The sequence below is a fragment of the Naumovozyma dairenensis genome, chromosome 7 (assembly GCF_000227115.2).
Source record: "Naumovozyma dairenensis CBS 421 chromosome 7, complete genome".
Taxonomy (NCBI): domain Eukaryota; kingdom Fungi; phylum Ascomycota; class Saccharomycetes; order Saccharomycetales; family Saccharomycetaceae; genus Naumovozyma; species Naumovozyma dairenensis.
Genome location: NC_016485.2, coordinates 215,150 through 241,083, shown reverse-complemented (window position 1 = coordinate 241,083; position 25,934 = coordinate 215,150). Strand labels below are relative to the sequence as shown.

Genomic DNA, 25,934 nt, shown 5'->3' with positions numbered 1-25,934 from the left:
AGTTCCTCTTATTATATATCCATGAGTTATTCAATTCCGTTGCTCTCGACCGGCTCTGCTGCCACGTCTCGTACACTAATAACCCGTAGGAAAACCTTTCATCTCTTTTCTTTTTCTTCTCTTGTGTGTCGTTTCTTATTATCGGTCATAAAAATATATCACAAGAACACTTTGTGTCACGATATAATTTCGATTTTATTACACTTCTAAAATAAAAACAATTAGCAAAAAAGAACTCCTCATAGGGGGCTCGAACCCCTGACATTTCGGTATCCTTGGTTTAAACGAATTTATGTTTAAAAGCCGAACGCTCTACCAACTGAGCTAACAAGGATGAGTTCTCTGGTCTTTGAACTGAGGTAAACTTTAAAGATTCGACTTTACTATCCGTCGAAGAGATATACCATCGCGGATGGTATATCGTCAGATCAAAGAGGATCCATAGGCTGTGTTTAGTTAGACTAACAAGGAGTAGGATTAGGAAATGCTGGAACTATTCGAAGAGATATTGCTTTTTAGGAGATATAACATATTAAACCCGCTCGGAAGCATCCTTTCTCATATTTTCTCTGATCTTGTAGTTGTAATTTTCCATCCTAAAAATTGATTATGTTTGTTATGAATTATAGTAAGAGCTAATTTTCCTTATAATGTGTGTAAAAAGGTTCGTCTTTCTTAAAAATAAATAATAAAAAAATATATAAGTATAAAAAATAATATCAGAAAAAATAGGAATTGAAACTTCGAGTTATTGGTCTATTTATACCTTTCTTGATGATGAAACAGAAACACGAAAATGTGACTTAACGCTGGCAGACACGATAATTCAACTATCGTGTCGCGTCGATGCCTGTAGTCTTACGCGTCTCTACCATTTTTGGTAATCATTAGTTCGTGTCTTTGTAGAAGACGTTGTACCAAGCTTGATATCTGTATTCTTACCATAGGATATTAATAGTACCTTATTAAAAATATCATTCCAGCATTTACCAGGTTCGGTAATCGTTTCGCGTCATATTAGAGGACATTGTACCAAACTTGATATCTACACATTTACCATAGGATATTAATAGTAATACTTACTACGAATATCGTTCCAGCAAAACCATATATTGGATGCAGATTAGACTGCAGGGTCTGACCTTATAGGTAGATTCGTTGCAGAATTGCTCCTCCCGGTCCTAGGACAGGAGAGTAATATATATTATACACTTTACATATGGAATAAAAATTTTCTTATATAGAAAACATATATCGTGTTGTACGAAACCACGTGTCTGTACACTATGTGCCAGATACATATAATTCCAACAGGAACTTAATAAATAAAAATGAATTACAAATATTATAAATCTATTCCATCGTCCTGCTGGAACGATATTTGTAGTAAGTATTACTATTAATATCCTATGGTGAGAGTACAGATATCAAGTTTGGTACAACGTCTTCTACAAAGACACGAACTAATAATTACCAAAAATGGTAAAGACGCGTAAGACTGCGGGCATCAACGCGACACGATAGTTGAATTATCGTGTCTGCCAGCGTTAAGTTACATTTTCGTGTTTTTGTTTCATCATCAAGAAAGGTATAAATAGACCAATAACTCGAAGTTCAATTCCTACTTTTTCTGATATTATTTTTTATATTTATATATTTTTTCTTATTTATTTTTAAGAAAGACGAACCTTTTTACACACATTATAAGAAAAATTAACTCTTGCTATAATTCATAACAAACATAATCAATTTTTAGGATGGAAAACTACTACAACATCAGAGAAAATATGAGAATGGATGCTTCCGAGCGCGTCCCGCGCTCCCATATCATATCATATCCGCTCGGAAGCAGCGGTTCCAGTTAATCCTGTTATATTATATTTGTATGATTCCATTGTGGATTAAGATTAGTGCTAAATATGAGGTATACTAAGAGTAATTTAATATCCTCCTTTTAATGTATGTAAAGGAGTTCGGTTTCTTAAATATAAATAGTAAATAAAATAATAATATAAAAATAATAATATAAAAATAATAACAGGAGAAAGAGAAATCGATACTTCGAGTTATGGGTCTATTTATATTCTTGTGGATGGTGGAATAGATAATACGAGATCATAATTTTATCGTTGGTTTATGAATTTATTGACTAGTTTGGTATTCATCAATCGCGTCGCGTCGTGCTGTTACTCACTCGCGTTCCTTCCATATTTGGTAATCAGTTCGTGTCTGTTATAGAATACGTTGTACCAAGCTGGATGTCTAGACCTTTATCATAGAATAATAATAGTACCTTTATCTTAAACATTGTTCGAGTAATATCATACCATATCATATCAATTATAATAATTAAATTAATGTTATATAAAAACTATTCCATCGTTCGTTTGGTTGACAGTTCTTTACTGCGGAGAGGAACAAGGGTAGAGAACGATTACTCCGAGAAATACATATTTGCTCCTAAGAGAAATTCCGTAGCGGTTAGAAACACTAGATTGTCAACGAACAAAATTACCTTAAAAGGTTAACGGTAAACAAAGTGCCCAAAAACAACAATGGGTTGGCATTCTAAACATCCAACTGGCATTACTGCAATAAGGTAAAGGGTGGTTGCTTAATCTTTACCCTCTTCCAAAAGAGGGAGAGGAAATCGGAAGATAATTATTTTTCTAATGACTACTCCGTTCTTATCCCACATGATTCTTCATATCGTTTGTTATATTTATGCAACGGCGGAATATGCACGTACAGCTAAAAAGTCATTTGTATATACGTAAGTATTACTGTTGCAAATTGTAATTTACAATACAAAATAGGTTCATCATACGTTATAGTATCTCCTCCTGGACGCTCTTCCCTGCCCCCCTCAGTTCAGTTTACATCTGCATACGGAGGTGGAATGTTTCAAATGTAAAACAACAATGGCAAATATGGAAGATACAGTGGTACAATACTATATACATAATCATTTCTTAACGGCTGCCAAACCAGGCGAAATCGGCTCAAACTATAATATAGTAACTATAAAAGCTCTAAATTCTGTTGCATGTGGTTGCTTCGTTATTTTTTTCGACGATGTCGTCAGTATTTTTTATAATCAAAATAACGTCAGAAAAATTATAAATAATCAAAATTCGGCGACAAGATCCAGTTTTCTAAAGACACAAAAGAGTTTTTCACGATACAAAAAAAAGAATAATATCATTAATTGGAAAATAATTTTAGTTAAAATAAATTCGGTAGAAATTATGTCTTCAAAAACATCAGTTCTAACTGCTTATAGTACAGCATATCAGTTGCCGCAAAACTCTCAGACAAATTCAATTCAAATTGAAAATCCGTTAGCAAGAGCAGCCTTAACTAATGTTACAAATAAGACTATGGGGTTCAATATTAAAGCATTAAAGAATTTGAAACTTATTGCGAGAGAAGAGAATTCTAAAGTCTCGAAAACTGAAGTAGATTTAGAAAATAAAATAATTGATTCGTATCTATCAACAGGCAAAGAAAATGAAGTTCCTTTATATCCTTACGAGGAGAGAAATATACCGTTACAGAAAAAGAAGAGACATATATCTGGCACAATTTGGGAAAAGGACTCACCAAAAAAGATTAAAATTGGAAGTAAACAACAACAGATAGTCCTTGAAGAAATATGGGATGATCTGGATGAAGAAGATCTGGATGATCCTTTAATGGTTTTTGAATATGTTCAAGATATTTTTACATATTTACATGAATTAGAATTAATTACTTTGCCAAATAAACAAAAAATATTGAGACATAAAAATATTAGGGAAAATAGGGATATTTTAATTGATTGGCTCGTTAAGATCCATGTTAAATTTCAACTTTTACCTGAGACGTTATTTCTTGCAATAAATTTAATTGATAGATTTTTAACTAAGGAATCTGTTCAATTAGATAAATTACAATTAGTTGGTACATCATGTTTATTCATTGCTTCTAAATATGAAGAAATATACTGTCCAAGTATTAAAAACTTCGCCAATGAGACAGATGGTGCATGTTCAACAGATGACATTAAAAAGGGTGAAAAATATATACTGAAAGCTTTGGATTTTAATTTGAATTACCCAAACCCAATGAATTTCTTAAGAAGAATTTCAAAAGCAGACGATTACGATATACAATCACGTACATTAGCAAAGTTTTTGTTAGAAATTACTATTATAGATTGTAGATTTATTGGTATTCTACCATCATTATGTGCTGCGGCTGCAATGTTCATATCAAGAAAAATGTTAGGTAAATGTCAATGGGACAGGAACTTGATTCATTATTGTGGTGGTTATCGTAAAGAAGATCTCCAAAAAGTGTGCGAATTAATTATGGATTATCTAATAGAACCAACGATACATGAGGAGTTCATTAGAAAATATCGCTCAAGGAAATTTTTGAAAGCATCAATAATTTCAGTTCAATGGGCCAAAAAAGTACGTGAAAATAATCTTGACTTAATGACACTACATGAATAGAGGAAGTATGATTAACTTCCCCATTGTAATATTACATTATATATTCTTTTTTATATAAATTTTCATAAAATTCATAAGGTACTAATAATATTCAATTAAGAAAAGAAGAATTTACTTTTGATAAAAAAATTTATTGAATGCAAAGTTTTTTTATAAAGATTATGTGAATAAATAGATATGCAGTATTATTATTATTATAGGTAATACATTAAGGAATGGTAGATGTTATGATGCAAAGGTGTTATGAGTGTAAATGCTTGTCTTTAACGAATGGAGCATAAAAACATATAATTACAGAGTCTTCTTGAAACTGTTATCATTTTCATTATTCAGATAGTTTGAACACCAATCATGAACTTTAAAATAAATGGCGTTAAATTTTGGTTTCTTATATTTTGTTATAAGTGAATCGATGGTGATAGTTGGATTAACAATTTCTTCAATTAATTCTTGACAATTTTCCTCAAAAGCCTGACAATTTTCAGCATCAATATCTCCACTATAATGAATGCAAGTATTATCCCACTTAAGCTTTGGTGACGTTATCATTCTTGCCACATACATGGCTATGGCACTTAACATTGATGATTTCAAAGAAATAAATTTATGTGAACACATTAAATATTCCAATAGGAATTTGCCAATGAATCTTGTTTGAAAGTCGTATTTGTCTACTTTGGAAATCCTCCTTAGGAAATTCATTGGGTTTGGCCATGCTATATTAAAATTTAAATTTTTCAAAATGTATAATTCAGCATTCTTAATGTCATTATTTGATGCTGCACCATCTGTAATATATGAATAATTTGATAATTTTGGTAATTTCACTTCTTCGAATTTAGCTGCAATAAACATGGAAGTGACAGCTAGCAATTGTAATTTAGTTACTGTGACTTTATTGAATGAAAGGAACCTATCCATAATGTTGATTCCTAAGAATAAAGTTTCATTGGCATAATGGAACTTTTCATGAACTTCTACTAACCAATCAATTAATATGGCTCTCATTGAAGGGCGAATATGATATTTGGAATTGGAATCTAATAAATAATTATGAGTAGGGACCATACTTATTTCCTTCTCATAAAGATATTGGAAAATATCATTGGAATATTCTGTAACCATTGAAATATCATCTTGTTCGAGAGTATCCAGATCTTTCCAATTGATTGGTTTATTTGGTTTCTTGTTTTCTTTATCATTTTCCTCAATGTCACCAATTAAAGTTTCATCATTAGTTTCATCACCTATAGATTCAGTGTCTTTATATATTTTTAATTTTTTAGTTAGAGGATCTCTATCACCTTCATTTTCATTTGGTAGACGTCTCTTTCTTGTGATATTGATAATTGATCGTATTTTACTATTTTGTAAATCAATTGATGGTTTTATGTTGCCCTTTTTAGGATTTATTGGAACTTCACCTAATACAGTTCTCTTTGTTGTTGCATGTTCTGGGCCTCCAATTGAAAGAGTGTTATTGTTTTCATCGTTATTTGTAGTATTTGAAATTGCTGGAATATATTGTGACATGATTAATTACCGGTAGTGAATTATTGTTATTGATCTGATATAAATGAGAACTGCTGATGTCGATGCTGATGATGGTGATAAAGTACCTTGCAAAAATAAAACGATTGTAAAAGAAACGAAGATGGGATGTTTGATCAAATCTTCTGGCTATAGCATAATGTTTATTTGAATGTATATAAATGAATTGTTCTACTGGCTGACACGAAATAGAGGAACCAACTAATATCTATACTATTTCAGGGAAAATATGTAATAAAAGCCGGAATAGGTAAATTTTACGTGTATTCCCTTTATCCTTACAGGTAAACTCCAGAGGAATGTGTAAATAAATAAACCATATATTGATAAAACAGGAATCCCGTTCATACTGTTTTCTACACAAGTTTCTGAGAGGAGTATGCTGTTTTCGTGCCATTCATTCCTTGTAATAGTTGCTGGTTTGACGCGTCTCTCGATACTTCTCTGTTTACACTTTTCCCAGTTTACGCGTTGTAAAAAGCGAAGACGCGTGAAAAACCAGAAAGGTATCAACAAACGCGTTTTGAAAAAATGAACGCATAAACATAAACAAACATTAAAAAAATTAGGGTTCTTTTTTTGCAAAATTTACAGATTTTTCGGAGTTTAAATTCTATAAGCGAAAAATATAAAGCTCGCACTCAGGATCGAACTAAGGACCAACAGATTTGCAATCTGCTGCGCTACCACTGCGCCATACGAGCTAATTAAACTGTGACTTTCCTGTAAAATATGAGTTAGATATAGTTTTGAAGAGAAGAATATAACACTCTTGTGAATGTATGATCCGGTTGCTCTCTTTTTACATAATATGCTATATAATAAAGAGATATAAAGTAACGAACTAAAATGTTTCTAATTCCAGCTCGACTATTAGTTCTTTTATATCTTTCAAAATTACATTATCTAATCACTTGCCTATAATAGTTAGCTTAGATAATCAACGAGCTTATTTAATCCTATTTCGTTCTGGAACATTTGATAATTTAGGGATCCTATTGTATAATAGACATACTCCTTTAATCTTATGTTACTCCTTTAATATTATGTTATTCTGTTTCATTGTAATGCACTGTGTTACTAAAATAGGAATAGGATAAAGATTGGATAGGACAGTGATAGAATAGTAATAGAATGGGAATAGGGATAGGATAGAAATACAGGAGATAAAGTAAAGTTAGTAGTATCTTACTTACATTAGCTCCTAATTAGTTTCTCAACATAATTATGGCTTAGGATAATGTTAATCAAGTGATCACTTATTAAGTCAAACAAATTCTAGAAGTTCATATAATTTCTCGTTGAAGTCATGCATGCATAAAACAAAATTCGTAATCATGAATACCGGTCTCAAAGTCCTTTCGACTAGGTGCTCCGCAGGACACTCTAAATACTTGTAGGTTTGATTAGGAGAGACTAATCCATACGCCCGAGTAAACACTCAGCAAAACCATACAACTACAACTACCGACCCAATACATAACTCTTGTACGCATGGCCGGCCGAAACCGTAGACGTGGCTGCAATCAAAAACAATCTTAATAATAATAAGATAACACTTGCATGGCATTCGACTTAATTCAACAAACGATATTCAATTATAATTCAATAAACATTATACAGCTACAAACATGTATGGTGCATAACGTAGTTCGGGTCATTACTCCGAACCTGGTAAACTTCATAATAATTTTGACTGATTTCATGACAGTAATTTACTCACTTAATAATAAAATAAACATACTTCTTTGTGACACTTTGGCATGACGCCAACAGTTCGTAATCCTAATCGGATATCTTACATTATCTTATGGGCCAGTGGTGTCCCTCCCACCTTTTTGTAATAACACGTGACACAAAAAGTTTTAACCGTAAGCGTCGAGCCTCCATTATATAGAACTTTCGTATACATTAAGGTATACTCATAAGTGAGAAGGCACTTAAGCTACTAGTAATTATATATCTTGTACGTATTGGAGGTATATTTCTTGGTTGGAGATATAACATATTAAACCATATATTGGATGCATCTTAGACTGCAGGATCTGACCTTATAGGTAGATTCGTAGCAGAATTGCTCCTCCCTGTCCTAGGACAGGAGAGAGATATATATTATACACTTTACATATGGAATAAAACTTTTATTATAGAAAACATATATCGTGTTGTTCGAAACCACGTGTCTGTACACCATGTGCCAGATACATTGTAATTCCGAAAGGTCGGTTAACTTGTATAGTTTCAAGTCCATAGATTCAAAGAATATTTATTCTCCCATGTTTTTATGTAACGGGGAGTTTCTAACAGTACCTCCATATGCGAAGTTTGGACATTATACGATAATCATCCACTTCATACTGTAAAAAGAATGCTTAGTTTTCCAACTCGACACCAAATATTACCACCTTAGTTAAGATATGAATCTAGAAAAGTCTGCTTCAATAAAAGACATTTTAGGTTAAATTGAAGATAGTATACATATTTTGTTTATTTTTCTTCATTAAATATTATGTATTTAGTTAAAACATTTTTCTATAAAAACAGAAATAAGAAAAAATGAAAAATAAATAGAAAAAGGAAATAATTATCAACTTTAAAGACGCTGCTCAAAAGCGGATATTTTGAAAGATAATAAATAGGTTAGGAATATTAACTTTATATAGTATATTTAAATAGAGTAAGAATAGTAGCGAATGAAACGGAAATTTTTTTTTATGTACAAAACCTTCTTCTAACGTTCTCCAAACATTTCCATTTCCTTTATCAACAATTTATTGAAATCTTTATAATTATCCAAATATAAATGATGTCCAGCCGATGGGATAACGTGCACATCACTCTTACCCTTTTGTTGTTCATTAATTAATCTAGACACACGCTTAGCACCGTTTATATCCATCCAATCGTTATCACCATAAATCCAACCCCAATCACATAATTCTGTACTTAGATTTTCCCTTTGAAAAAGCGTATCTTCCAATGAAAACCTTGGATTGCCGCCACAACTCAATATAAAACTTAATAAATATTCTCCGCACCCAGGTCTATTGAAAATGGAATAGGCATACCGGTGCAATGCTTCGAATTGCTTGTGGTCTAAGTCCAAAGGTTTAAACCGCCTATAAGACCAGGCACTTGTTATCTTAGATCCATAAATTCCTGAATTCCTCACGATGGAGAATGGAGAAAAATTCAAATCCCATAGTTTCTCATACCACCATGGCGGTGAGTTATTTAATTTTTTTATTGACGATTTAGTGACGCCTGCCGGTGAGCACATGATTAATTTTTGGAAATGTGATGGGAATTTGAATGCATATTGTGCCATTAGGTATGCGCCTAAGGAATGAGCTACTATTAAGTTATTCTTAGGGTAGTTTAATAAGTTCCTCTTTTGTAACCATATATGGATCTTATCATGGAACCAGTTTTGAACTTTTAACTGCGAGTCACGAGGGTATTTGAAGGGAAATTTCTTGTTTCTTGTAGAGTAGCCATATCCGGGGAGATCAATAGCATGGATACACCATCTGTTGTTTAGTAATGGAATATTTTCTAGGTTTTTGATAAAGAAACCTAAACCAGCTCCGTAGCCATGGATGAAGATTAAATGCTTGACATCTGCCGAATTTATGTTGATATTTGTGTCTGGAGTGATACAGAATTCGTTAATGTAATAATCATCATTATCCTCAATTTGGGTTTTTAATATCTTCCCTGTTTTAAATTTTGCACCATTAGAAAAAAATGGTAATGTTTTTAAAAGATCAATTTGAAGCCTTTCAGGATCCTTTTGGAATATCTTATAATCTTGAATGGATTGCTTTATTGATCTTGGAAATAATTTCGGTAATGAAGTAATAATCCGTAGTAATGGGATAGCAGTAGGTGGAGTAGGTGCAATAGTATTTATTTTGGTAGTGGTTGCAGGGCTGGAAAGTATAGTAGTGGTAGTAGTAGTAGACCTTTTGGATTCATTTCCTTCTTTATTTTGAAATATCTGCGGAGATGTCTGTGGTGTTTGTAATTTCCTGTCTCTCTTTATTAGCTTTGTTATTGATGTTTTTATAATTTCTCTACTTAATGTGACTTTCTTCCACATAGTTTCGAACCTAAAGGCATACTATTCTGAATTGAAACGATGTTCTTTTCTAGCGGTTTTATGGAATAATTGGACTGAGAGAAATCAAAAGATTGTCACGCTAACGTCTGCTTGTTTTTATGTGTGAAGTATGTTCTTCTCAACGAAGGCTAGAGGATTTGAATATGGAATGTACACGATGGCCATACAGAGAGGTGGCAAACCTTCCCTTACTTCATCGAGCATTGCATTGAAAAGTGGAGATAGAGTTATTTAAGGTTGACCTATAACAAGATTAAAGTTTCCACATCGCGAAAGTTCACGGCGCTCACTCATTGGTACTCTTTTGGCTAATGAAAATACTTAAAAAGGTGACAGACACCTTATTTTTATGAAACCAAGGTATCTGTATTTAGAATTGATAGATGTTTTGAACTCTGTGCCTTGCTATATACCGTGATTGTGCAATATTTTTATAAAATTATTCTAGAAAGGAAATATAGATTTTCCGGTCAATTGAAAAAATAAGACATATTGTGACATATCCTTTTGATGGGAGACTAAAGTTTTGTAACTTTCTTATCTGTCAAGAGAAAACCTCAAACCTGGTGTAACCTACACCTCCATTGAAATGGCAAAAATAGTGTACATAAGAAGTAGGTATGTGGATTAGAATCTTTTTTCCGAAGTTCATGTTCCCCAACATTCTGATGTATTACAATAATAAGACACTTTTCAATACTCTTCTGTTTACATCTACTTAAAAAACCTTTTTTAATTTTATTGCTTAAATATATTCCATAGTGTCGGAATTATAATGTGTTGGAAATAAGTCATAACTGTCCTTTGGATCAGCTAAATTGGGACAAATATGTGTAGCATTGTTACTCACACTGTTTTTTCGAGGTATAACCAGTCCTCCTCTTTTAGCATTTACCAAAGGGTACTATACATAACGTATATATATATCTATATATCTCTTATATATTTGATCTCTCGATGATCTCATCGTAAAAATTTTCTTTTTCCTTGTCGTCTCGGCATATCTACCGTACCTTACGGCAATATTGTGTGTCTGTAAATCAATGTCCTCTTAGCAAATCGACATATATGTACCATATATTCCATTATAATGTATCTGGCAGGCATGTGGTTTTGTACAACACGATATATATTTTCTATATAAGGAAAGTTTTATTCCATATGTAAAGTGTTTAATATATATTACTCTCCTGTCCTAGGATGGGGAGGAGCAATTCTGCTACGAATCTACCTAAGGTCAGATCCTACAGTCTAATACGCATCCAATATATGGTTCAATATGTTATATCTCCTACCAAGAAATATACCTCGAATAAACTCTTGTACACAAGGTTGGCAGAATCAGAAGAAGTGACTGCGGTCATCGCTTTCTTAGTAAGAATAAGATAATACTTGCATGACATTCAACGTAATTCAACCAAACAAACTCAATTATAATTCGCAAACGCTATGCGACCACAACTCTGCCTGGTGCATAACGTAGTTCGAAACATTACTTGACACTTTATAAAATCATGACAATTCTTAACCTACTGTCCTTGTTACGACTCATAGAGACGGTAAATATTCAAATAGCAATGAAACATACTTCTTTATTGTCTTGTTACGTTAACGTGACTCCAGTACTTTGTTACACTAACTGCTATCTGGAAAACAAATACAAAATCTTCTCTCGGTAGCCAAGTTGGTTTAAGGCGCAAGACTGTAATTTAAAAACACGAAATCTTGAGATCGGGCGTTCGACTCGCCCCCGGGAGATAACTTAAAAGATTTTTTTTCCAAAAATCTTCAAATCTCGATGAAATAACGATGACTATTCTACTTTGTTCGATGATTACGTTAATGAATTGCTTTCTACAATTAGTTTTTCAATATTATATTTTTTTTAGGTTCAATGATATTGTATATGAAAGAATCAGCAAGGAAGGAAAATGAGCAATACTAACTCACTTATTTTCGAGGAATATAATGATCCAGAATTGATTGGTTATTCACATTCACAAAATGGTGAAGCTTGGAAAGGTATATTATCATTAGAAGATTATGCTGCTAGAGAATGGACATTGGGCCAATCTTCCATTGCACAAAAGCAGAAATCCCCTGAGATTCAAGAAAAATTTCCTGATTGCTATCAGAATTTAGGTATAAAATATTTCATGTTGAAAGATTTGAATTTGGAAGCAACATCCAAGACTAGTCAAATTGTCTCGTCGTGTGAGACTTTGAATAGAATTGGATATTGTATTAGACCAGGCACAAATAATACCATTGAACCAAGTTTGGTTGTTTGCATTGGTGGTGTTTTCACTCCTGAGATGCATCGTCGTAATGGGTACGCTAGGGTTATGATTGAAAAGTTGAATCAACATTATGATAAGATTCGTGATTCTCCTAATGCTCCTCCTTTGTTGAAGAACTTGGTGATTAATTTGTATAGTGAAGTGGATGAATACTATGAAAAGGTTGGATATTATTCATTACATGTTCCATTACATCATGTTACTGCATTAGATGAGTTCAATGAGAAATTTTGTAATGGCTATGCCATGGAACAAAATGATAGTGGAAGATTACTAGGATACGATAATTATGAAGATTTAGTCAAATTACAAGATATTGAATTCAAAAAGAATTTGCTTGCATCTGCTAAGGCACACCCAGATTCATTTGTTTTTACGGTCGCTCCTGATATTGACATTTATAAATGGTTCGAAGACCGTGATATTTTCATTCAAAGGAAGATTACTCCAAACGGATCAGTGAAAATTCCACCATTTGGATATGCATTGAAAGATAATTCACATATCATATGGCATCATAATTGGAATAACAATCTTTTAGTAATAATTAAGCTATACATTTCAGAAGATGCTAAGAAGGAGAAAAAGAAGGAGGAGAAAGTTTTGAGGGAATTAATGTTCTATGCAATTGAGGAAACTAAGGCACATAATTTGACGAAACTACAATTTTGGGACGAAGAATTACCATTGAAGGAATTCCCTACCTTACAAAACACCTTAAGTAAATTAGAACATGAATCGAAATTATATGCTACTAATGGGTCAGTTAGTGCAGTGAGGCCACCAATTGGGTTCAATAAGGACACCATTGTTTGGGAAAACAACACCAAATTCTGTTGGTTTTAGGGCCGGATAACAGCATGTATACGATAAATATGATCTTATAGTTTTATAGAGGCTTACGTAACTTATAGATTAATAGACTTTATAAACTGGTAATCTATTGAATATTTGTAATTACTTCTTGTTCTTTTACTGTCGTTCTACAAATCTATGCCTGATATATGAAAAAAGTCCGAATGTTATGTATTTAATTAAGGCGACGGGGAGAAGTTCAACTTCATAACATTGAAAAGACTAAGGATATTTTTATGAAAGCAGCATTTTGGTGGATAAGGGATAGCACCTAAAAGAGAAAGCTGTCGTGAAATTATTTTTCCTATAGATAATTGAAGATGATACGTAGAACTACGAAACTACTAACAATAGTTTATCCTCGAATAGAGCTCATAGGGCCTGTTCCATTACGGACGATGCATACCACCCTGCCCTTCCACAGGAAACCTCAATCGATCTCAAGGAGAAATCATATGTCATCTACTGTTGATTGGAAACCTATCAAGACACATCATAATCCAAACGAAGATCCAAATCTACACGATCGTGGTATTGGTAGGAAAATCGCATTGGGTTTAATGATCGCTATGCCCGTGATTTCCTTTTATCTTGGTACATGGCAATTAAGAAGACTCAAATGGAAGACCAGATTGATTGCTACATGTGAGACCAAGTTAACGTACGAACCAATCCCTTTACCGAAGAATTTTACCGTAGATATGTGTGAAGACTGGGAATATAGGAAAGTTATCCTCAAGGGAGAATTCTTGCATGATCAAGAAATGTTCGTGGGACCAAGAAGTAAGAATGGAACCAAGGGGTATCTATTATTTACACCTTTTATTAGGGCCGATACTGGGGAGAAAGTAATGATCGAAAGAGGTTGGATTGCTGAAGAAAAAATTCCACCTGAAAATAGAACTCTGCATCATTTATCGTTGCCTCAAGGAAAAAATGTAGAAGTAGTTTGTATGGTTCGTCCTCCAAAGGAGCGTGGTCAGTTCCAATGGGCTAAAGAAGATAAGAATTCAAGATTATGGCAGGTTGCTGACGTTTGGGATATGGCCAAGACCTCCGGGTGTGCTCCAATTCATTTCCAAGCTATTTATGACATGAAAGACCATCCTATCACTCCAGAAGCACCAAATAACTTTGCAAAACAACAAGAGCAATTGGCTCCCTTCTGGAAATTTTGGGCTAAAAAGGACATTGGAAACCATATTAAGGAGACCCAAGTTACTGTTGCGTCTGAAAAACCTTTACGAAAGATGAATGATGATGATACTGCGGAATTTAATGAATTCCAATTCATTAAAGCTGGTGTACCCATTGGAAAGAAGCCAACTATAGATCTAAGGAATGCACATCTACAGTATCTAGTTACGTGGTATGGGCTATCTCTTCTAAGTACTGTATTTTTAATCATTGCAATCAAGAAATATTGGAAAAGAGGTGTCGTTTCACCTGAACAGTTGAAGAAGGATAAATTGAAGCATGCAAAGAAATATATGTGAGTTGAAAAAGGGATTCATATATATTATTATTATACCATGGGATAAAAAAATAATGGTAGCAAAATAGTTTTCAGTGAAAAGAAAAACTCTTGTATATACAGGGAGCTCCCAATTGATCTAATTATATAATTCAAGTAACTTTAAATGTATTCATAATATTCCAAAGTTCTAAGCACAAGTGTTTTCTCATTTTTCTGTCATCTTTATAGTATAAATATCATATATCATGGAATTTTGAAAAGACGCTATTGCCTTCTCTGCGCAGCGTTTTTGGCACGGAAGTAAGGAAAATGGAACAACATGAAAACAAACAGCGTTTCATGAACAGCTCTGGGGCACAACAAGCTAGAGCCAACCACTATCGAGTCTAGGAAAGAATAGTTCGTTATTCCAGAAATATCATCCGAGTAGTTATCCTTTCACTGCTGCTTTGTTTTACCGCCCTTCTATTGCATTCCGAGCCATAAGGAATACCTAGCCATATAACGATAAAAATGAACCAAGAACAATCGGAGCATGGCAATAACACTAATATAAATGAACTAGGAACCACGACTGCGCTACCGACTACAGATTACAAACTATCTATAAGTAGTAATCCAGGTTCCAGAAGATCATCCATGAATGATGGAGATTTTTCCTCTTCGAATAATCTACACCAACAGCATTTGAAATATAGTGACGATCTACATAGAACACCAGGATCTGACGCAGCTGATGCGTTTCACTCTAACACTGATAATAACGGAGATGATGGCAATGTCCTTTTACAAACATACTTGTTGCCGCAGATCCAAGAATTGACAGAATCTATGGTTACTCTAGATACCAATTTCACGAGGCTTAATTTTATTCATGAAAGTCTCGTGGATTTGAATGAATCCGTCGGTTCTTTACTTTATGGATTAATGTGTAATTCATGGTGTGTTGAGTTTCCTAACGTTCCCCACGATTTGGAGAAAGAGTTGAAAATAATGAAAAGATTAGAGAATTTGAAGGATGAAAAGAAAAGGTTACAGAGACAACTGGCCGCTGTGAAAGATCATAGGGCAGCCGCCCAGAAGCCAAGACCTAATAGTAGTAGTAGCAGTAGTAATAACAGTAATTTGCCTCAGCAAAGGGGCAAATTTGCTCAACCATTATTCCCGTCCACCCAAGGTACGAAAAGAACCGCATCAATACACGCTGAACATTTACACAAGAACCTGCGGGAGGATGAACAAGAGCAGGATATTGACGATAACAGTAGTGAAGCATCTTTTGTTTCCAATCCAGCCATCGATACCCAGAGGATACGATCTCAAACAGCAGGTACCAACCGATTGGGAGCAAACAATCGGAATGCAGAGAATAGTAAGTTAAGAAGGCACTCCATCTTACATACGATCAGGAATAGTGTAGCGTCTAACGCGGACATGTATGGGAGTAGGAATGAAAGAACAACAGCAACTCAAGACAACGGTGGGGCAAGAAGATCGTTAGGCCACAGAGCAACTAGAGTCGTTGTAAAGGGTAATAATGTTCAGGCATCCTCGACTGCTCAGAGAAGAGGAACGATATTACAAGGCTATGCTGCTCGGATCTCAAAACCAATGTCAAAAAGACCCAGTATGGGAACGAATGCCCTGAATAACACAAGAACACATGAGAATCCAGACAAGAACAGTAGCAACAGCAATAGTTATAGACCACCTTTCAGATGAGGAAGACATCTAATCAGCTGGATACTTCTCTTTACTTTTGATATAACTTCAATATTCTAATTCATATATTCCACACCTTCTGGGTGGTGTACGGGTTTCTTCATATCTTAAAGTTAAGAAACAGCAATAAATAATTTTATAACTCAGTTTCATAGGCATAGAAATAGACAATACAGACGAAACAGATACCCAGAAGAGAAGTTCTGTGCTAGCGAAAGAAAAAGAAGTGCAGTGCAAGCAAAAGCAATTCCAGTATGTCACAATATATCGGGAAAACCATTTCTCTGATCTCCGTTACCGACAACAGGTACGTCGGTTTATTAGAGGGAATTGACTCCGAGAAAGGTACAGTAACTTTGAATGAAGTCCGTTGTTTTGGAACAGAAGGCCGTAAGGGTTGGGGTCCCGATGAAATATATCCAACTAATAATATCTATAAGTCAGTTAAATTTAATGGGAATGAGGTGAAGGATTTGAGTATTTTAGAAGTAAGTATTGAAGATGTTCATCCAGTTTTGCCACCAAGTGCTACTCCTGTGGTTCCAGTGCCAATTGCTGAGCAACAGGCAGCTCCACCGCAAGTACCACAAGCGATGGCTGGTTATGGTGTTTATGCACCAAATCAAGGCGGTATTACATCAACTGCTGATCAATATCAACATCAACAGCAAGCGCAACAACACCAACAGCAACAAGAAGAACCTGCTCCTTCTGCTGCAGCCGTCCATCAAGAAGAACCTGCTCCTATCGCATCTGTACCTACAGAAGAAGTTGCATCTCAAAATGAACAGCCAAGAAAAGAACAACAACAACAACAACAACAACAACAACAACATGTAGAAGGCGAAGAACCAAGAAGACATGATCATCATCCCCATAATAACGAACATAAGAACCATTCTCATTCTCATACGAGACGTTCTCAGCAAAGAAATATTGAGATCCCAAAGTCAGATTTCGATTTCCAATCGAATAATGCCAAATTCACTAAACAAGAGTTATCCCAGTCTCATCATGACGCCGTCGCTGAGCCCGTTGCCTCTACTATTGAACAAACTATTCAAACTCAAACAGTCACTGCTCAACAAGCTGCACAAGCTGATCCGGAAACTTTCTACAACAGGAAATCATCCTTTTTTGATACAATTTCGACTTCCACCGAAACTAATACAAACATGAGATGGCAAGAGGAGAAAGTATTGAATTTGGATACTTTCGGACAAACTTCTGCAAGACCAAATTTCCATGGTGGTAGAGGTGGTAGAGGTAGAGGCAACTATAGAGGTAGAGGTGGTAGAGGTAGAGGCAACTATAGAGGTAGAGGTGGTAATAGAGGTGGTTATAACAATAACAATAGAAATAATTATCATAGTAGTAATGATGGCCAACAGTTTCAAAGTCAATCACAACCTCAAGTGGAGTTCTAGAATCCTATAATGGGCTTTTTAATAATGATAAATGTAAAAATAATGCAACTTCACGAGAAAATTCTAATTACAACGATACCGAACTTCATAGTAGAACGCATATTGAATGTATGATTTACTTTCATTATATACAAGAAAAAAAGTTGATAAGTAATGGCATATTTTGTAAAAAAAACAAGGAAAGATTTTCAATCAACATTGTTGTAATTATTGGGCTCTTCCTTTTCTTCTATAACTTTATATCTATTCACAGTTTAAATATTTTATGTTAACATATAGCATACTTGAACATATTACTAAAAAACTGTTCCTTCGCTTTAAAAGTTCCTATAATCTAGTAAATATAATTTTATGAGCAAATGGAACATGGTTTAAATTTATAGAACGGACCATTGGTGCACCGATTTGTTAGCCAATCCTGCTGCGAATGCAGATCCTCCACGATTACTACTCAAACACTTGACCCTTTCATCATTTACAAAATTAGGCATATCTAATTTCCATGAATCTCCAGTATTTACGTCAAGACCGTAAATACCTTTATCTGCACCAATAATTATACCTTTACACTGATCGAGTACGGTCACAACTGGTTGTGAATAATTATCTTGGAATATCTCCGTCGCAATATTTCTACGTATCTTGTCCCAATATGTCGGAATAATGGGGTCTTTTTCTGAAAGTTCGTCCTTAATATTTTCTCTTTTTGGCAATTCAGCCACTATAACTCTCATGTAAGGTATATGTGAAGTGAGAACAATCAAAAAATCAGTATCATTATCATACGATGAGAGTATAGGATTTGAATGTTCAATAATAGTCATAGCTCTGACACTGAATGAATGTGAACTAAATTCAGTATTATTCAAAGCAATGTTATACGAGATGGTGAATTGATGATCATTCATTATTTCATAGCAAGTAACTTTTGTAAAATCTGCTTTACATACTAATATGCTAGGCATATTGTCTCCATTGGGATGTAGTTCTAATCCTGTACAAGCTTGAACTCCTGTAGAAGCTAATTCCTCGAATGTCACAGCGCAATCAGGCGATATTTTCATTTTAGTTAACTTTAGGATATGATCTAGACCAGTACTAATAATGAACCAGCATTTTTCATTTCCATTGTACCAAAACTTGACATTAGTGATCATTCTCCCATGTATTTTACTACATCTATTGACAAGTAAATTCAAATCGTCACCGTAGATGTTCAATGATCCATCCATTGATGCTGTGTAATAGTAGTTTCCGATAGAACCACACAATTTTGCTATACCAGATATTGGTTTCAAGCTACCTAATAAATCTCCTGATTTATTTCCGTATATATTTACTTCTTTGGCAGATGTGGAAACCACTATGTCCTCATCGTTAGGGGCGTCAAATCCTACTGACAGTGGTATACCTGAGCATTCTACATGGCTTTGTTCTACGAATATCTTCTTATAATCCCATGAGGAGAAATGAGAGCTGTACTCTGACGTGTTATTGTTGTTTGTTGAAAAATCATTTAATGTCAATCTTTTTAACTTATCAGATATATTATGTTCATTGAACTGAATTCGTTCCTTTATTATAGTTTCTAAATCGTCTAATTGTTCTTGGTTTTCATTCTTAGTAACGGCAAGTGGTACGTTAGCTTCGTTCAAAAATGAAGCTAAGGTGGATTTAAATCCTTTCTTTTGTAAATATTGTGCAACCAAGGTTCTTATATATTTTTCACTTGTAGATTCTTTCATGATTAATGTTAAAAGAAAAATGCCAAAAAAAAAGTGCTTAACTCAAAATATAAAAGGGTAAACACTGTGGTAGCTTTGAGCTCATGATGATATAATAATTAGCTGGCTCATTTCATGTGTGTATTCTATAGACACTTCTAGGTTGCATAATGGTATTCTAACTTTTACAATGTTGCTTCTAGACTTTAGAACCTCGTCAGAAGTCATCTTTGACACCCTGAAATATTGGACAGTACATCTGTACACCAGGAATATATCACCCACACATGTTGCCAAGGGAAATTTTTTAGCGTCTGCTTTTTTTTGAATGTTTTCGCTGTATTCAAACTCCGCCTGAGTATTTCTTCACTCTTTCTGGAAAATTTCGAAGGGAGTTCCACGTTGGTGGGGCGGGAGTGTAAAATACTCCCAGTAAGGGGGCGGGGCCACAGTTCCGCCAACTCCCTTACTCTGTAGGAGATTGATTAGGCCGTCCTTTCTTAGTAGGTAGGCAGGCTGGAAGGGGAGAGATTCCCTCTAGACAGAGAGGAGGAAGAGGTATGTTCCTCCTGGTAAATCTGATGATGTGAAGAGTACTATCTAAGGTCGATATTAATTTGTAGTATTAATTATTGGGAAATATGTACGCTCTTAGTTCTAATTAAAGAAACCAAGAACAATAAACTATAGCCAAAAATGGGTAAAGGTAAACCAAGAGGTTTGAACTCTGCAAGAAAGTTGCGTGTCCACAGAAGAAACAAGTATGATATCTACAATCTTGAATAAATATGATGCAAAACCTTATCGGGAATGAACACTAGTGAATAATAAAACGGTCTACTAGAAGGAAAGTGAAGAGGTTGAACCATACCACAAGAAACAACGAGTTGCAAGGATGCATTCGAAATGATCAAAATAACTTCATAAATCCAAATTTCAAAGAAGGGACAAGAAAAAGAAAGAAACGGAAATGATTCGATGAATGAAATGTAGACCTTGCGGACACTAATATAAAAAGCATGTCCTAGTCTATTTCTGTTTCAAGGTTTTGCACACAAAAAAGAGGAGGATTAATGACATGATTTACTAACAAGAAATGTTAAACTTCATTTTAACTTAAATATTTTAACAGCCGTTGGGCCGAAAACAACTATAAGAAGAGATTGTTGGGAACAGCTTTCAAGTCTTCTCCATTTGGTGGTTCTTCTCACGCTAAAGGTATCGTTTTAGAAAAGTTAGGTATTGAATCTAAACAACCTAACTCTGCTATCAGAAAGTGTGTTAGAGTTCAATTAATCAAGAACGGTAAGAAAGTTACTGCTTTCGTTCCAAATGATGGTTGTTTAAACTTTGTTGATGAAAATGACGAAGTCTTATTAGCCGGTTTCGGTAAGAAGGGTAAAGCTAAGGGTGATATGCCAGGTGTTAGATTCAAGGTCGTCAAGGTCTCGGGTGTCTCCTTATTGGCTTTATGGAAAGAAAAGAAGGAAAAGCCAAGAGCTTAAGCAAAACTGTTTTTGGAATCAACACAAAAAATCATCGTTTTTCAATTTATTCATTCACGTCTTTGCTTCTGTATTTTAATATAGTTTCCTCCGATTAATCTAATCTCCCCTCCATTGGAAAAAGAAAGAGTTACTATTTATAAACATAAAGAAAACAAACTCTTTTAAACTATCTAAGAAGATATCTTCTATCTAAAAATTCAAATTAATCATTATTGCACGTTTTAATTATACATAACACTTATTTCTTATTTGTTTGTACACTTTATATAATCATACACTACTATATACTTTTTCCTAAACAACTCAGACGTGCTTGTGTTACACATATAGTTGACAGTCTACATGCAGTTCAAGCGAAGTAGGCAAAATGGATCGAAGTTGCTCTTTCAACATGACAAATACCGAGGTAATATAAAATTATGTTAAAAATAAATTAGACCAATAGTCATGAAGCATAGAGTCTATAGATATGTTTACATGAAGACTTGTAAATCAACTTGTATTTACGTTACCTTTACTATAGTGCTTCTCTCTGTTCAGCAACCTGCGGGGCACTTCTTCTTGATAAGGACATGTCCCAGTGAATCTCGTTTATATTCATTCATAATTTTTCCAATTCGATGGATTAGGGAAACATTTCAGCAACATATGAGAACAGCTTTTAATAGTTAATGGTACCCTGAACAAGCATAATGCGAACTGCACACCGTACGTATGTAGGTAGATAGGGAGATTGGCAGACAGTTCTTGATATCATACGGAATTGACTTCAAACTGAGATAATAAGTTGGAATGCCTCATTATATATGAACGTGATCGTCCAGTTTCGTTTCATTTTTCTTTCAGAAAATTTTCTTTTGATATAGAGCCTATAATAGGCTATATTGACAGCTTAACTGAAGAATTAGATTATTGAAATTGAAACTAACATACCAATCAGATTTCCGTATATATGTATATGCTAGTTTGTTAGATCATTTCTCTATAGATAATATATATGACTTACCATCAGATTACAGATTATACATACCCGTGCTAACTTTTCAAAGCCTTGTCTATTGCCCTTTGATCATTTTCAAGAACTTCATTCAAATAATATATACCACGTTGTTGATTACTCAAAATCTCGGCAATCTTATCAATTTTATTCTTTTCCTCATCATCTGCCAATTTATTAACCATATTTTCTTTACTATTTGTAGAGGAAGTGGAGGAACCACCATTATCACCGATTACCACTAACGTACTATCTAATTTATCAGATACATTTTTAGCACGTTCTTTCAATACCGCGAGACGAGCCCATAGTTCATTAGTTTTCCCCAGAGCTGCAGGATCTTCACTTTTCTTCAGTAATTGCTTGAATTGAGACCACATTTTCTCTTCATTTATATTTAATGGTACACCTCTATTTTTCAAAATGGAAATTTGAGAACCTAATTTCAATATTCTTCTTTCGATTTCTACGTTTCTTGATTTGGCCTTCAATATTCTTGCCGCAGTGTCTAAATCATGTTTTTGTTGTAATTGAGTCGATTTCTCGAGGACTTGATTCAGTATGACGCGAGCTTGTGCTACATTCTCAATTTGTAATTGATTACGTACATTCAATCCTTCAAAACCGTGTATTTGAATTGGGATCACGTCATTTGATGGTTTGTTCTCTATTGCTATGTTCCATTCTTCTTGGTTGGCATTCATAGGTTTGTTATATAACATGGCTTCAGTTTCGTTCACTTTGTTATAAACGAATGTTCTTAATTTGGATTTTGAGGAATTTGGATCCCATGACTCTTTACATTTGATTATTTGTTCTTGAATTTGTTGTGGATATACTGTATTTTGTTGCTGTAATTGTTGTTGTTGCATTTGTATTTGAGCTTGGAGTCTTGGCATAGTGGACTGCGATTGTTGATTCATTTGTTGAGGTGCTTGTTGTGACCATGAAAATGAAGGCTGTACTGTGGTTAAAGTTGGTTGTTGCTGCTGCTGCTGCTGTTGTTGTTGACCAAACAATCCTCCTCCTGGAGTGGTCGTGCCTTGTCCTTGTGGATTACCAAACAATCCTCCTTGTGTGTTTGTAGTGTTACCAAAAAGGCCTGTTTGTGTGTTTGTGGTTTGATTATTATTATTACTTCCGAATAGTCCTCCACCTGTTGTTGGTGCTCTACTGCCAAATAATCCCCCAGAAGTCCCTGATGGTTTATTACCGAATAAACCTCCAGAAGTTCCAGTACTTAATCCTTGAGGTTTATTTCCAAATAATCCACCTGTCGTCGCCGTTACAGCTGGCTGCTGCTGCTGCTGGTTCGATCCAAACAAACCACCTCCCACTGAAGGCTGATTTGTATTGCTTCCAAATAGACCTCCAGAAGGTTGCTGTTGCTGCGTAGTACTACTATTACCAAATAGTCCACCGCGTCCTGCTGTATTCGTTGTTGCATTAGACCCAAATAGGGAACCGCCTTGTTGTTGTTGTTGTGGTTGTTGTTGTCCAAATAAGCCACCTCCTGTATTTGTATTAGATTGCATCGATGGACCACCTAGTGTAGATTTATTACCAAAGAGTCCGGTAGTCCCAGTTGTAGTGGCATTGCCAGCAGAAAAGAGACTACCGCCTTGCTGTTGTTGCGGTTGCTGCTGTTGCTGCTGCTGGTTGTTATTGAATCCAAATCCTCCCCCTAGAGTAGTGTTTTGTTGTTGTGGCTGTTGCGATGATCCAAAGAGGCTGGTACCGGTAGTTGAACCCATTGAGCCGGCATTGTTATTAGTGTTTGCATTCCCGCCAAAATTAAACATCACTATGTGGCAATATTATATGAATTGAACGGATTGCTGATATTTGGTGCCCTTTTTATATGACGAATTGATGCTCGAGAATGGCTTCTTCCCTCCCTTCCTTTTATGACTTTCACTGTCGCGGCTCTTTATTGTATAAATGTTTCTTTACAAGTGTTTATGTTTAAAATTATAAATTTTGAGAAAACTTTTTTGGGAAATTGAGAAGGCCTGCCGTATGAAACGACGACAGCGTCAGACTTAGGGAAGAGGGATATGGTTAGAAACATCAGACTGTGGTGGACTGTGGTGGACAGGTCTGTTCACCTATGCTTCACCTATGCTTCAAAAATTGTCATTATTCCAGATGGAACGGTAAAATATTATATAGTATATGTATATATGGGTTTGGATTCCCAGAACAATTTACCTCCATAGTTTTGGGATGGCTATTATATTATATTATATTATATCATAGATCGAGACGCATCTATCACATGTGTTTGACGTATACACCTAGAAACTGCGAATTCGAGATGAAGACATTAGAAAGGAATATCCAGAAAGATTATTATCCAGGAAAAATGACTTGGCAAAAAGTTCAATCAGGTACTTGTTATCTATCGATGGTATATGGAACCACCTGTAAGTTAGTAACAGCAAGGTCGTTAGAATCTCCAGCAACTTTCCAACCTATTCCTGAAATTCCCTGGGGATATTTTGTTCCCTGTCTTGCCTAAACAATTAGGTCTCCCACAGAGGGTCAAAGAAGTAAAATAAAAGTGCTCAAAGCTCTATTGTTTTTTTTTATTATGTGGTATACACCGGCGTGTTAAATATTACATCCTGAAATGGTTATCCCATAGAGTTATTCCTGACGTTTGAAAGATAGAAGCAAAGCAAAGAAATTTTGAATGCTCTTCAAATTTATTTACTGTACTTAATAGACTCTATAAACTTATTCTGGACTGCAATTTATCTTTGTTATCTATACGTGGTTTTGTATTTTACATACGTTTCCAGGAGGATCTGAGTTTACTAATCGGGAAGCAAGTTTTTTTATCAGCATCCTTGAACTACCTATCTTTAACTTTGATTTAAAAGTGTATATCTGACTACCAGACTAGCTGTTGTTCTTAAGAGTTTTTTACCTTGGTAGCATTCGCCTTTATTTTGTTGTGTTTATATTTTGGGCGATTCAGGCCACTAATTCATATTTTATTAGCTGTTTATGAACAACACCAAAATCAGGATCTTTCAATATTTGTAACATAATATATTAAATATTACATCAAAGTCAAAAAATAATGTATACAGGAAAATAGTAGAGAGCCATAACAAAAGCTACAAGGTGACAACATGAAAATTTGCATTGAAAACCTAGTCATCACATAGACGCTTCTAACTATAGGGTATATAAGCAAGATAAATGGTGCATTACCGGCCGCCAGTTTCTTGGTGTCTAATTGGGAGAATTCTTTGAGAACTATGTTGATAGAAATATGGTCACTGCAAGAATAAGATATAATGCCGACAGAAAATATATAAATGGGACGAAAAATAATCTATACAGTATGAGCTTATCCTCAGTTAGGATACCTATCCTCAGCATAAGTGGATAGTAAAAAACTCATGTTTTTTTATTGATAAAAATAATTTTTTAATTAAAAATGGAAAGAAAATACGATTATTACAGATCATAATACATACCCTCATCACGTAACAGTGTTCATGCAAAATAAGATATTCACTCTGCTTGGCTTTTTTTTGTATTTATGCCTAGTCAATTTTTTTTCATGGTAATTACATTTTGAAACATTTCCAAGTATTACATCCGGTTTCGTGGCACCAACAACATAAATTCCTCGTTTGTTATACCCCATTTTTCTTCATAAAGTCCGTTATTGGGAAAGGATGTGTATATTTACAATACATGAAGTTAAAATATCTCTCCCATAGCTTTTTGAATC

At 34.5% G+C, this 25,934-nt stretch overlaps 10 protein-coding genes and 3 non-coding genes across 13 annotated transcripts; 7 read left to right on the top strand and 6 right to left on the bottom strand.

The window, feature by feature from the left end:
• Positions 1-235: 235 nt before the first annotated feature.
• On the bottom strand, positions 236-334 carry NDAI0Ltrna5K. The gene is made up of 2 exons: positions 297-334; positions 236-272 (listed from the first exon to the last, which is right to left on the bottom strand). It is a non-coding gene; the product is annotated as a tRNA-Lys (tRNA).
• A 2,587-nt stretch (positions 335-2,921) lies between these two features.
• On the top strand, positions 2,922-4,499 carry CLB1 (B-type cyclin CLB1; the record flags this gene model as incomplete). The annotated part of the gene is made up of 1 exon (XM_003671082.2): positions 2,922-4,499. The coding sequence occupies one exon, from the start codon at positions 2,922-2,924 to the stop codon at positions 4,497-4,499; it is 1,578 nt and encodes a 525-aa protein (XP_003671130.2).
• A 291-nt stretch (positions 4,500-4,790) lies between these two features.
• On the bottom strand, positions 4,791-6,032 carry CLB6 (B-type cyclin CLB6; the record flags this gene model as incomplete). The annotated part of the gene is made up of 1 exon (XM_003671081.2): positions 4,791-6,032. One exon carries the CDS (start codon positions 6,030-6,032, stop codon positions 4,791-4,793), a length of 1,242 nt encoding a protein of 413 aa, XP_003671129.2.
• Positions 6,033-6,682: 650 nt separating this feature from the next.
• Positions 6,683-6,754, bottom strand: NDAI0Ltrna2C. The gene has a single exon. It is a non-coding gene; the product is annotated as a tRNA-Cys (tRNA).
• A 2,027-nt stretch (positions 6,755-8,781) lies between these two features.
• CLD1 (carboxylic ester hydrolase) lies at positions 8,782-10,152 on the bottom strand (the record flags this gene model as incomplete). Its single annotated transcript, XM_003671080.2, has 1 exon — positions 8,782-10,152. One exon carries the CDS (start codon positions 10,150-10,152, stop codon positions 8,782-8,784), a length of 1,371 nt encoding a protein of 456 aa, XP_003671128.2.
• Positions 10,153-11,881: 1,729 nt separating this feature from the next.
• Positions 11,882-11,931, top strand: NDAI0Ltrna3Y. The gene is given in 2 exon segments: positions 11,882-11,931; positions 11,895-11,931. It is a non-coding gene; the product is annotated as a tRNA-Tyr (tRNA).
• Positions 11,932-12,104: 173 nt separating this feature from the next.
• NDAI0G01080 (uncharacterized protein) lies at positions 12,105-13,319 on the top strand (the record flags this gene model as incomplete). Its single annotated transcript, XM_003671079.2, has 1 exon — positions 12,105-13,319. The coding sequence occupies one exon, from the start codon at positions 12,105-12,107 to the stop codon at positions 13,317-13,319; it is 1,215 nt and encodes a 404-aa protein (XP_003671127.2).
• Positions 13,320-13,648: 329 nt separating this feature from the next.
• SHY1 (cytochrome oxidase assembly protein SHY1) lies at positions 13,649-14,824 on the top strand (the record flags this gene model as incomplete). The annotated part of the gene is made up of 1 exon (XM_003671078.2): positions 13,649-14,824. The coding sequence occupies one exon, from the start codon at positions 13,649-13,651 to the stop codon at positions 14,822-14,824; it is 1,176 nt and encodes a 391-aa protein (XP_003671126.2).
• A 494-nt stretch (positions 14,825-15,318) lies between these two features.
• Positions 15,319-16,527, top strand: DAM1 (Dam1p; the record flags this gene model as incomplete). The annotated part of the gene is made up of 1 exon (XM_003671077.2): positions 15,319-16,527. The coding sequence occupies one exon, from the start codon at positions 15,319-15,321 to the stop codon at positions 16,525-16,527; it is 1,209 nt and encodes a 402-aa protein (XP_003671125.2).
• Positions 16,528-16,781: 254 nt separating this feature from the next.
• On the top strand, positions 16,782-17,954 carry SCD6 (Scd6p; the record flags this gene model as incomplete). Its single annotated transcript, XM_003671076.2, has 1 exon — positions 16,782-17,954. The coding sequence occupies one exon, from the start codon at positions 16,782-16,784 to the stop codon at positions 17,952-17,954; it is 1,173 nt and encodes a 390-aa protein (XP_003671124.2).
• A 377-nt stretch (positions 17,955-18,331) lies between these two features.
• Positions 18,332-19,699, bottom strand: NDAI0G01040 (uncharacterized protein; the record flags this gene model as incomplete). The annotated part of the gene is made up of 1 exon (XM_003671075.2): positions 18,332-19,699. The coding sequence occupies one exon, from the start codon at positions 19,697-19,699 to the stop codon at positions 18,332-18,334; it is 1,368 nt and encodes a 455-aa protein (XP_003671123.2).
• Positions 19,700-20,374: 675 nt separating this feature from the next.
• RPS23A (40S ribosomal protein uS12) lies at positions 20,375-21,183 on the top strand (the record flags this gene model as incomplete). The annotated part of the gene is made up of 2 exons (XM_003671074.2): positions 20,375-20,439; positions 20,811-21,183. The coding sequence occupies 2 exons, from the start codon at positions 20,375-20,377 to the stop codon at positions 21,181-21,183; spliced, it is 438 nt and encodes a 145-aa protein (XP_003671122.2).
• Positions 21,184-22,221: 1,038 nt separating this feature from the next.
• Positions 22,222-23,985, bottom strand: NUP57 (FG-nucleoporin NUP57; the record flags this gene model as incomplete). Its single annotated transcript, XM_003671073.2, has 1 exon — positions 22,222-23,985. The coding sequence occupies one exon, from the start codon at positions 23,983-23,985 to the stop codon at positions 22,222-22,224; it is 1,764 nt and encodes a 587-aa protein (XP_003671121.2).
• Between the last annotated feature and the right edge of the window lie 1,949 nt (positions 23,986-25,934).